Genomic DNA, 12,173 nt, shown 5'->3' with positions numbered 1-12,173 from the left:
GGGAAGCTGCCCACCAGCCTTTCTGCTTTTCTCTTGGTCACAGGACCTAGTTCCAGTCGTAATTAAACAAAGCAGTGATCTGTGGCCAAGACACTGTCCCTCCAAGTATATGCATTGCTAACAGCCAAGCGAGTGGTAGTAAAGATTGTTCCCCACAAGAAAGTGGTTCAGAGGGCTTTCTCCTGCCCAATTCTTATGGAAATTGCAACTAACAAATGGAGATAAGTTTTTCTTCTTTAATCTCTGTGAGTTAAAATTAGAACGATAATATCAACTGACTGATGATCATTCTAAATGAGTGATTTCTTTTTTGAAAATGTAAACAAGAAACATTTGTTTTTCTGATACTGTTTTCCTTCTGTTTTAACTTTAAAAGTTAAATTTAGAGAGAATAGTTATTTGCAAAATAGTGAATTTCTAATTCATAAGTGTCGTTTATCTAGGTCTTTAATTTCTTTCAGCAATAATTTGTAGATTGTCCTTTAAAAATTTTAGTCCTAAGTAATTTCTGATTTATGATGTTTTTATGTAGTATTATTTTTGTAATTTTATTTTCCAACTTCTTGCTGCTGCTGTTTAAATCCAATTGATCTTTGTTTATTAACCTTGTACTTTGAGGCTTTGCTAAATTAACTTCCTAATTCTATTAGGTTTTCTTGTCAATTCCCTAGGATTTTCTACATAGATAATCATATCATCTACAAATAGAGCCAATTTTATACTTCTTCCTTTACAATGTTTATACTTTTTTTTTTTTTTTTGCCTTATTCCATTGGCTAGGATATCAATTCGATATTGAATAGAAATAATAGGGGTAGATATCTTTGTCTCATTCCTGATCTTTGTAGGGGGGATGCATTTTTTCCCGCCCACCATTAAACTTTAAGCTTTAAGTGTTTTGTAGATGCCCTTTTCAGGTTAAAAAGTTTTTTTTCCATTCCTGGTTCTCATCGTGAGTGGGTATTTTTCATATGGTTTTACCACATCCACTGAGAGGGTCTTTTTCTTTTTTAGTTTTTAGTTTATGATCAGTTACATTGATTGATTTTTTAAAATTAATTTTTATTGGAGTGCAGTTGCTTTACAATGTTGTGTTAGTCTCTGCTGTACAGCAAAGTGAATCAGTTTTACGTATACATATATCCCCTCTTTTTTAGATTTCCTTCCCATGTAGGTCACCACAGAGCACTGGGTAGAGTTCCCTGTGCTATATATACAGTAGGTTCTCATGAGTTATCTGTTTTTTTTTTAACATCTTTATTGGAGTATAATTGCTTTACAATGGTGTGTTTGTTAGTTTCTGCTGTATAACAAAGTGAATCAGCTATACATATACATATATCCCCATATTCCCTCCCTCTTGCGTCTCCCTCCCACCCTCCCTATCCCACCCCTCTCGGTGGTCACAAAGCACCGAGCTGATCTCCCTGTGCTATGCAGCTGCTTCCCACTAGCTATCTCTTTTACATTTGGTAGTGTATATAAGTCCATGCTATTCTCTCTCTCCACCCCAGCTTACCCTTCCCCCTCCCCATGTCCTCAAGTCCATTCTCTAGTAGGTCTCCGTCTTTATTCCCGTTTTTTTTTAGACATTGATTGATATTTGAATGTTATATTAACCTTACATTCCTAGGATAAGCTCCACTCACTCGTGCTGCATTATTATTTTTATATATTGATGGATTTGATTTGCTAATATTTTGTAGAGGATTTTTTTTTCATTTATGCTTATAAGGAATATGGCCCGAAATTATTTTTTTCTTGTAATGTTTCTGTCAGGTTTTGGTATCTGGTTTATGCTGACCTCATAAAATGAGTTGGGAAATATTCTGTCCTCCTTTATTTTCTGAAAGAGTATATGTTAAATTGACATTGTGTTTTCTAAATGTTTGATAAAATTCTCCAATGAAACCATCTGGTCCTGGAGGTGTTTGTTCATTTGTTTGTGGAAGGCTCTTGATTAAAAATTCAATTTATTTTATATAGCCTTATTCTATTTCTATACATTCTGTTTCTTCTTGAGTCAGTTTTGATAAGTTGTGTTTTTCAGAGAACTTGTCTATTTCATCTGTATAATTGAATTCATTAGCATAAAGCTGTTTATAATATTCTTTTACTTCTCTTTTCATCCGTAGGATCCGTCATCATATCCTCTCTTTCATTTCTTGGTTAGTCTTGCTAGTTTTATCAATTTTATTAACATTTAAAAGAAGCAGTTTCATGTTTCCATAATTGTTTTCTCTAGGTTGTTTAGATTTCACCTTTCTCGGACAAAGCAAATTTCTTTTGTCTGACTTTTATCTCATGTCTGATAAGTCTATGAAAATGCTTTTCTCGCAGAGAAGACGCATATTAAACCATGAAATCATTTTTAATATGCAGCCTATAAATACAACTCTACGAAGAATGGGCATATAATTAATGGAATGTCTTATCCGCATGTCAAATTGATTACACATTGAGATGTTTTCTGCCAGCATTTCAAATCCCAACTTTAGTGGTTCAATTTAAACACCATCTAAAGAAGACTGAAAATAGGTCTCAGCTAAATTCATTTTTCTGAAGAGGACACTTCTTAAGAGGAGGTGTCCTCTCCTGTGACACTAGTAAGTAATCCCACCTGTCACACTGTGCGCTATAAATCGTTGTACTACAAACCTATTAGCTAAGATTCATATCTGGCCTACCTTGTAAAAACAAAGATGAAACAGTGCTTCAGACTGAGTGATTTAATGCATACTGAAAGATCTACCTTCTCTGAGTTCAGCCTCATTCCCTCTGAGCACGTGTTATTTTCAGGGAGGAAATTGATTCTAAATTGAGAAGCTGCATCAACTCTTTCAGACAATGGAACGACAGGAGCGTCTTTCTAAATAGCTTCCTGGAGGCCTGATGGAGTGCACTCCTTTCTCTGGTTCTTATCTTACTGGCTAGAAGTGATTTATACAAGGGGAAGACTCGGTCTTGTCATGGCTTGGACTCCCATCATTTCTTTAAAGAAAATTCCCAGCTTTTTCTTCTATCCTTTTTTGTCTGAAGGCAGTAGTAAACCTGTGATATAATTTCATTGGTAAGGGCAACAATTAGTGCCATGGTTTCAGCGCAGTCTGTGGTAATTATTGGGGTAGTTATCCAGTTTCACATGAAGGGTGGCACACCAACGTGGACCCTCACACACAGTGATGCCCAATTTGGGGTCACACACGTTGTATCTTTCCAGGGCTGATGGACCTTACTTGGTGCATCTCTGAACAGTCATATATAAAGAGAATATTAAAAAATTTCCAATATGAGTTTATTTAATTCCCTCCAAACTTCACTAAAATTAAAGAAGTATAATTCCTTGAGAGTGTTATCTTTATGTTAATACTCATTTAATAAACTGCAGCTTTCAGACTCAAGAAGTATGTGAGGACGGCAGTTGGAAAGTTATAGGTCAGATTTAGTCAGTACTCTGCTGAGCTGCGTTTTGCATTTGTTGACTTTTTTTCACCCCTACAGCTACCTTTTAGATAGGTGTAACTCTGTCCTTTTTGGTTTTGCTTTTAGATGTAAAATGTGTCAGTTTAAGTAGGCAGAGAGAAGGTGTGAAGGGCAGACGTTATGCAGAGAGAAGGACACTGTAGAAAGAACTTAGGCTTTGGAAACAGATCTGAGTTTAAATTCTCACTTCTCTACTCACTGGTGGTTTAGCCAGAGCTGAACTTTATCTTGTAGGCAATGATAGGATGGATGTGGAGAGAACGTTAATCTGGCAATCAGATAGGTGATGGAAACTAAAATCAGGATATGGTGTATTTAAAGCATTGACTAGGTGTGTTCAGCTGTTTGGTGAACATAAGGGGAGGTGAGACTCAGCTTCTGCTATCATGGTATGCAGTCCGTGGACAACAGGGAGAGAAACAACTATCTGGGATTCCAGTGAAAGAAATACACACTAAGCAGAAGTATACATAGTGGATTGTGGGGTCCCTAAGGAGGATTTCTGCTTAGAAAAGGAGGGGCAGGAGGGGGACAGCTTTTTAGAAGAGCTGGCATCATAGCCAGTTACGGATGGATGAGAGATTTCATCAGGTGAGAACGTGCTCAAAGGCAGAGAGGGACCAAAGTACCTGGCATTTGGGAGAATACAAAGAATCAGATGAAGCTGAATTGAGGAGTGTACCTCTCTCTCTCCTCCCTCCCTTCCTTTTTTCCTCCCTTCCTTTTTTCCTTCCTTCCTTCTTTCCTTCCTTCCTTCCTTCTTTCTTTAGCTTCGTCCTTCCAACTTTCTTCTTCTCTTCTTTCCTCTCTTCCTTGTAATATTCCTACATCCCTTTTTTCATCCTTCCTGCAGCAGTTATGTGCCAGGCCCTGGGAATATGGGCTGAACCAAATATTTAGCCTCCTTGATGGAGCCTGGAGTCCAGCCCAGCAGGGGCAGCTTTTCTTTCATTAGGAATGTAGACTGGGCAGTTACTTAGAGGATCAGCGAATGACTCACAGCTGGACATCCAGCTAGAAAGCTATTTCAGTAGACCAGAGAAGACAGACTTGAAGCTTTTATCAGGAAATTGCCATGGCACTGAAATGATGGGGGGTATGCAATTAATTGTTATCAGAGCTCAGTGGAATTACTACACAGAATAGTATAAGGGTTAAGAGCATGAACCTAGAAGTCAGACTATCTGTGTTTATATCTCAACTCCAGTCCTTACTAGGTGTTTAACCTTGGGCAAATTGTTTAACTTATCTCTGCTTGTTTCCGTATCTGTAAAATGGGATTATAATAGTACCTCCCTCCTAAGGTTGTTGTGGGAATTGAATGAGTTAGTACATATGACTTAGCAAAGTGCCTGGCACATATTAGCCCTAGATAAATACAGGCCATGAATATTTAATTACTTCTTCTAGTACACAAAATTAGAATGAATTTCCCAAAGAGGAACCAATTGGGCCCATTTTTGCTAGAAACAATAGGTTCAATAGTTGTGTAGACGTGAACAGCTTTTCAGGGCTATAAAAGAGTCACACATGTTCACATATTATGGAAAGAAAGAAAATAATAGCAATTATTGGCTCTAAGCCAATCTGGTTATTGTTATATTACTTTCCAAATATGGGAAGAAATTTTAGTGAAAAAATATATATACATACTTATATATCAAGTTTTAGAGGAGAAAAGTGTGCTCAGCAGTTGACAAATTTTGTTCAAGATTCAGAAGTGCTTTACAAACTGAAATTCAGGCCTTGCATACCATTGGGGTAGAGAGAGAAGACCCAAGATCCTCATCTTCTGTTTTCATTGTCCGAGCAAATGGTCCATTAACACAGCTCCTTTAAGCTGAGCCTGGTAGATGATGTGTGTCTTCCAGGGCAAGGACACTAGGTGGGGACACTAGTGGTAGGAAGCAGCATTATTTTTCCTAGGGGAAGAATGTGAGCAATCCCACTTTTCGCACATAATGGTAAAAATAAGAGAGCAGTATATAGTGAGAAAAGAAATTATCAAGATGTTATCAGTGTTCAAAGGGAAATCCCTAAGTTCATAATTGGTTTAATAAACTTTGTTTCAATAACAGTTTGTCCTCATTAGCTATTCAGTGAAATGGTATTAATTTTAGGGTTCATCAGTATGTGAAGAATATCCATGCACTTTCAGACACATTTGCACATCTGCATTATTAGCGAAGTGACATAAAACCAAAATTTTAAGGGGCTCATTATAGATTTTAAACAGTTTATCCTTCTTTAAAAGTAAACTTCAAAAATCCCAAATTACTTCTTATATCCACAACGAAAAATAATTTCTATGATAATAGTAAATAATTGAGCCTCCCAGTGTATTGTGATCAAGAGTTGTTCTTTTTTTCCTAGCTTTCTGACATAATTTTAAACACATTAATTTCAAACGACCAGGCATTTGAATTTTAAACCATTTTAAATTTGGTAAAACCAAACAAGTGTGAAGCATTGATGTTTCTTTTTTTTTTTAATTGAAGTATAGTTGATTTACAATGTTGTGTTAGTTTCAGGTATACAGCAAAGTGATTCAGTTATATAATATATATTATATATTATATATTATATATATTCTTTTTCAGACTCTTTTCCCTTATAGGTTATTACAAAATATTGAGTAGAGTTCCCTGTGCTATACAGTAGGTCCTTGTTGGTTATCTATTTTATATATAGTAGTGTGCATATGTTAATCCCAACATCCTAATTTATCCCTCCCCACCCCCTTTCCTCTTTGCTAACCATGTTTGTTTTCTATGTCTATGGATCTATTTCTGCTTTGTATATAAGTTCATTTGTATCAGTTTTTTTTTAGATTCCACATATAAGCCATATCATATGTTTCTTATTCCTAGTAAGTCTGTCCCTTTGCTCATTCACCTTCCTTGTCAAGGAACAGCTGAGCCTCGTGTGTGGGAAGCCTGCCACCTGAGCATGGCCTCCCGGTCCTGGCAGTCATGATGACTCTGAGACCAAAGCCACCAGTTTCCTTGTCCCAGGACGCACCACAGCACCATAAAACCATACCCACCAGTTCACCCAAATCCGAGTGCCTGCTAGGGTCCACCGTGTTGTTACTGAACTGGCATGCAGGCAGCCTGGATCGACTAATTAATTAATAAGCCTAACTGAAGCTAAATAGAATTAATTATACAATATTGAGCTGTCCAAATTTAACTCCACTAAAATCACATAATGAATCTGGAACATAAAGGATTCCTGGCAAAAGGAAAATAGATTTCAGTATGTAAAACGCATTCTTGGTGAATCCTCTTCATTCATTTTTGATTACCCGACTTCTGTGTTTCAGGCATATGTATTTTGAAACATGTAGCACATCATGGGAAAATCAAGCACACACACACGCACACAAGTTGGACACCTTTACCTCATGGATTTAAAACGATGATTTGTTTTCATCTATTTGATGTGATTAACAAATTGACAAAGGCTAACATAGTGCATACAGACATGATAGCATCCATCTAGGATGGATATTAGTTGGAAGTAGTTTTCTATATCATTTACCATGTTGTTGTATTTAATGCAGATTTTAATGAGCATCAGAACTAAACAAGACCACAGACGTTGACACTTCACACTTGTCTGGTGACACCAAATTTAAAATGGTTTAAAATTCAAATGCCTAGTCATTTGAAATTAATGTGTTTAAAATTGTGTCAGGATGCTAGTAAAGAAAAAAAAAACTTCAAATATGTGCTTGAAATACAACATTGATTCATTTGTAATGATAAAATTATATTGACTAGTTCAGTTATTATTCATGCAAAATTGTAAAAGCAAGAACCACTTTTCAATCAATGAATCTTAGTATTAAAATGGTGAGAAATACCTTTATAGAATCTACAACCTTTGTCATTTGGTTCTGTTTTTTTTTTTTAAGAGAAACATGAAGTAAATGACCTGAGAGAATGAAATATTTCAAATGCATTTTGATATTTAATCTTTAACAAGTGTAGAATTTAGAACCTTGCATCTAAGAATATGCAAGGTTCAAAGCATATTTAAAATCATTATATGTTAATTCTTTATTATGAGAAACAGAGGCAGTGAGGGAAAGAGGGAATTTATGAGTAGTGATAGACCCCTATCTGGGGACGCACATATTCAGACTCCAGGTAAGTAAAGAGGTTAAGGAAATATCAGATTCACCCAATGGATGCTGACTGTTCAAGTTCGTTTTTTCAAGGTTATTTAAACTGTTTAGGGATTCTTCTGACAAGCCACATGTTGCAGCAGCCGTAACTCTCACACACAGGGAGATTGTGCAGGTTGTTTTGAGTTTCATTGTTTACTGGCAGACTATAACAGAAATTCTAGTCTTGTTTCTGTCTCAGCGATGTGAAAGTGAGAACATGACTAATTAATTCTCTCAAGTTGATAACACCCTTGAAAGATTTTTCATCATTTATACTATAAACCCTCTCAAACGTTGATGCTTCAGACACCAAATTACTTTCTCCATTGAATGGTGTGTGCTTACACAGTTTGTGAGTTTCAAAGATACTCCTTCAAGTACAAATTCTAAATCTTGACAAGAATGGCTTCATGGATTACTCATTAGATAATGAATGGCCAGTAATATCTGAGCATATGAAATGTACCAGTAACAGATAACATACAATTTTCTAGTTCCCTTATAATTATTTCAGTGTGTTAAATGACTCTTTCACGGATGTTCTTATATAGCTTATTTATTTGCTTTTTACATTTTTTCATAAAAAAAGAGATAATTCCCTTTTTTTGCAGTAGCCAAATGTTTTAAGAGCAAAATAAATTTCCAAATAGAAGAGTCCTCACCATATTTCTTCAGAGTGTATTTAATTTCATGCACATGTGAAAGATGATAATGTGATTCCTAGGTGCTAAACATTCCTCAGCCATTCACACTCAGTGTGGTTATCTGGAATAAAACTAGATTAAACTTGTAGAATGGTGAATTACTGAAAATAATGAAGTAGAGGCCATTCATTAATCTTTATCTGCTTGTCTATTTTTTATAGCCTGGATGAAATGGAAAAATTCGTTTGGGGGCCGATCAGATTGAAAAGGGTCTAACATGAAGAGAAACATGGGGCTGAAAATGTTTTTTTTTTTCTTTTTCAATTATACACAGCACCTTTTTCTTACATGCCTCTGTTTTTCTTTTAGTGGCAAAGCATTTCTATAACACTGGTTGAGAAAGTTCAGATGATTGCTGTAATCCTAGGATCCCTGTTCTTAATAGCGAGTGTGACCTGGCTCCTCTGGTCGGCCTTCAGCCCCTATGCAGTGTGGCAGAGGAAGGACATCCTTTTCCAAATCTGCTATGGAATGTATGGTTTTATGGATCTAGTGTGCATAGGTAAGATCATGACCTTCAACGTTAACAAACTGTCAGTAATCCATTTCTTGCAGCTCTTACGTTTTCATCAGTTGGATCTAACACAGAATGTTGTGGTTCACGTGACCTTGGTTATCCAGCTCCTTGACTATCTGGGGCTTCACAATCTCGCCACTTTTCTCAAAAAGCATAGCATCTCTATTCTCAAGTAGTCTGAAAAAATGAACAGGATAATGCCCGTTTAAAGTGATCTATTTTGCAATACAAAGAAGGAGGAGTTGAAGAAATTATTTGGGGTGGGCGATGGAAGGATAGTCATTTATTTCTAAGGGATAGGAGCAAATAAATCCCCCTCACAAAGCTGGGAAAGCACTGACTAGTGCCAATGGCGATATTGTACATCTGGGGAGAGCACTGATAACCTGGAGGTCTTACATGGTGGTGTGGTGACTCCGAGGGCATAAAGGGCCCCTTGGAAGGGTAAGGACTTGGGGACAGTTTTCCTTGCTGTCCTGTGCCTCTTTGTTTCACTTATTAAATTCAGTGGCTTAGAAGAGAAATAAAGGATAGTACATTTTAGCTTAAATAGACTGTACAAAAAAGGTTCCATACGTGTTTCACTTAACCCATCTCTTGTTTCCCTTATACCATGGGAAAATGGAGGTTGATTCTATTCATGCAGCATCTACCCGGTGTGTGTGAGGTGCCACAGGCATTGTGGTGGTGACCAGTTGGCAATAGGAGATGGAGATGTAGAGAGACAGCACCGTATCCAGGAGACTCCCTGCTCTGATGTGGTTTACAGCTTAAAGGATGTAAAAAGAGTTGAGGGAGGCAGCCGTGGTTTGCAAAGAATGGTCCAAGGGCCACCCATGGCAGCAGCATCTGCAGTGCTTTTTTGAGAAATGCACATTCTCAGGACCCACCCTAGATCTGCTGAATCAGAAACTTCCAGGTGCCTCCCTCCCCAGCAGTCTGTGTTCACAAGCTCGCCAAGGTGCGATGAAGCTTGAGAGCAGCTGATTTCAGGGAAAGGATTCTCAACCTGGGATCAAGTGCCTTGGTTTGTAACGCTGGCCTCTGCTTGGATAGATCAACTTCGTCTCTCCATATTCCTCTTCTCTCACCTATAAAGATGGGAATAAGCATCCCTAGCACACAGGCTTAAATAAAGGAAATAGCTATTATAAAATAATTGTGCTATTAACTGGAAGTTGTAGATTAAGAGTATTTAAATAAGTCACAAACATTGAAATACTTTAAACCACCTAAATTAATGCCTCTACTCACTAGACCCGTAATTTAACTAGCAGTTTTAATAGTCTCATTTTTTTCTAAAAGAACTCTATACATTTAAAAAATATGATCAGCTTGGATTTCACCTCCTTTTCTTCTTTCCTCTCTTGTTACTAATATAAGACTAATAAGAAAGAAATGTATAAAATTTCAGGCCAGAAACGAAAACAGAAGGGAGGGAAATGTCATGAATAATATATAAACTGAACAGATGTTGCCTGAATAATTGAGCTAATCATGTATATGAACAATTTGCATTAAATGTGACAATGCATATGTAAGCATTTGGAAATTCTAAATCTCTATACAAATATAGTCTCTGGGGTATTGCTTTAAATTAAGAAGGATTACAAAATTGTTCTACAAATCCCTCAGCAAATTCAGAAATAGTGTTTATTCTATATTTCAACATAAAAGTTATAAAACGTGGTATTCCACTGATATTAAAAGGGGAGATGACAAGCAAAAGAGCCATTAGGCTCCCAATCCAACCTGAAGGGAAAAAACTTCCAGTTGACTTTATTACAGCACTGAAAAGGGCCATGTATTTCTTGGTTAGGAAATCATTTTCTTGAATTCCACAGCCTGCATTTAATGCTGAGTTATTATATCTTAACTTTTCATTGTTAATGCCAGTCTTTTAATCAAGATTATTAGGATTCTGGTTTTAAGAGCACATACGTATAAACTAATGATCTTTTTGACAAAGTATGACGTCTTTGGGCCTCCCTTTTGAAATCTGGGTGTTTGCCCTTTTTATAAAGTCGAGTTTCTTAGGAACAAAAACCAATTGACATTTTCCTGAATAAGCTTTGGAGAGTGGATTTTTATCTAAGTTTTAAATATTGACAATACTTTTCATTGTCTTTTTGTTCATCAAATCAAAATCCCATCATATGATAGTTTATGTATATTTTGAAAAATATTAAAGAATTCAGATTGAACAACAGTGCTCATTTCATTTGGCAATCTCATTAATTAGCCTGTTTGGACCCAGAGAAAATCTTATTTTTTTTTTCCCAAGAAATTGAGAAACCACTATAGTCAGAAAAGCAAATACATGTAGGCTACCAATAGCCAACTGGATCATAGCAGGTAATAGCTCCTGCTAGCATTTCGAATTAATTAAAATGTCTTCTAATTAAATGTAGACAGTAACAAAGTAGATTACATTGATTATACCTCAGATACCCCTGACTGCAAGAGCGGAGTCAGAGTTAGAGTGAAAAGCAGGCTTTTCAACTCTGAGTCCGATTTGTTCAGCTCAGTTCAATAAACTTTGTATGTGTCAAACACAGTACTAAGTGCTGGGGATGCAAATGAGAGTCGGTCACTTTCGTGTCCCCCTAAGAGCTCCCAGCCACAAGAACAGGACAGACGTGGAAATAACTAGAATTCAGCTGGATGTGCAGAGTGATAGATGTATGCACAGGAGATGGTAGTCAGACAAAGCAGGGGGAGATTGATGCTGGCTGTTTTATGCAGGGAGGGCACATTTTCAGGCAGATTTCATGGGGGAAGTGATAGCCAAGCGGGCTGATGGATGAAGGGATGCTTGGCAAGTGGGGAGATGGCCCCGCTGTCACCGTTGGAGGATGTAGGATTGGCTCCCCATACAGAGGGCTTTAAAGTGGTTGGAAACATGCCCGTATTCCTGTTCATCCAAGCTTTTCAAACTTGTTTATACCTAAATGAAAAGGAGCAGATTGACAGCTTCATAAATGTTCTTCTTAAAAAAGAATTCTGCAAATCCACAGAAGATTATTGCAGAATCAAAAAAATGTTATAATCCAGCCAGTGTATGTAATGTTTAGGAAGAGATTTTTATTGGATTGTTAAATAGAAAAGTAAAGGTTTGTAGAAAATTTATTTACTTGGGGAAATTTATTTATTTCCAGGCAAAGTAAATTTGTTTGTTGCTTTCATTTATTTTTATGTAAAACATTTTCTGCTTTCCCAAGATCCAGTTTCTTCTTACTGTTAAAGTTTGAATTATCCCAAGGGTCTAGGTACCATTATTGTTCAAATACCTAGA

At 36.7% G+C, this 12,173-nt stretch overlaps 1 protein-coding gene across 2 annotated transcripts in view; it reads left to right on the top strand.

Annotated features, from left to right (window-relative positions):
* MARCHF11 (membrane associated ring-CH-type finger 11) overlaps positions 1–12,173 on the top strand; it is a 167,591-nt gene that overhangs the window by 133,562 nt on the left and 21,856 nt on the right. For both annotated transcript variants that reach the window (XM_082380361.1, XM_082380360.1), the window contains exon 3: positions 8,671–8,863. In XM_082380361.1, coding sequence (XP_082236487.1) covers positions 8,671–8,863 — 193 coding nt within the window. The remainder of the gene's footprint in view (positions 1–8,670; positions 8,864–12,173) is intronic.

The sequence above is a fragment of the Balaenoptera borealis genome, assembly GCF_965194805.1.
Source record: "Balaenoptera borealis genome assembly, chromosome: 2".
In the NCBI taxonomy this organism is placed as follows: domain Eukaryota; kingdom Metazoa; phylum Chordata; class Mammalia; order Artiodactyla; family Balaenopteridae; genus Balaenoptera; species Balaenoptera borealis.
The sequence above is the reverse complement of the archived record's forward strand: the minus strand, read 5'-3'. Positions and strand labels throughout refer to the sequence as shown.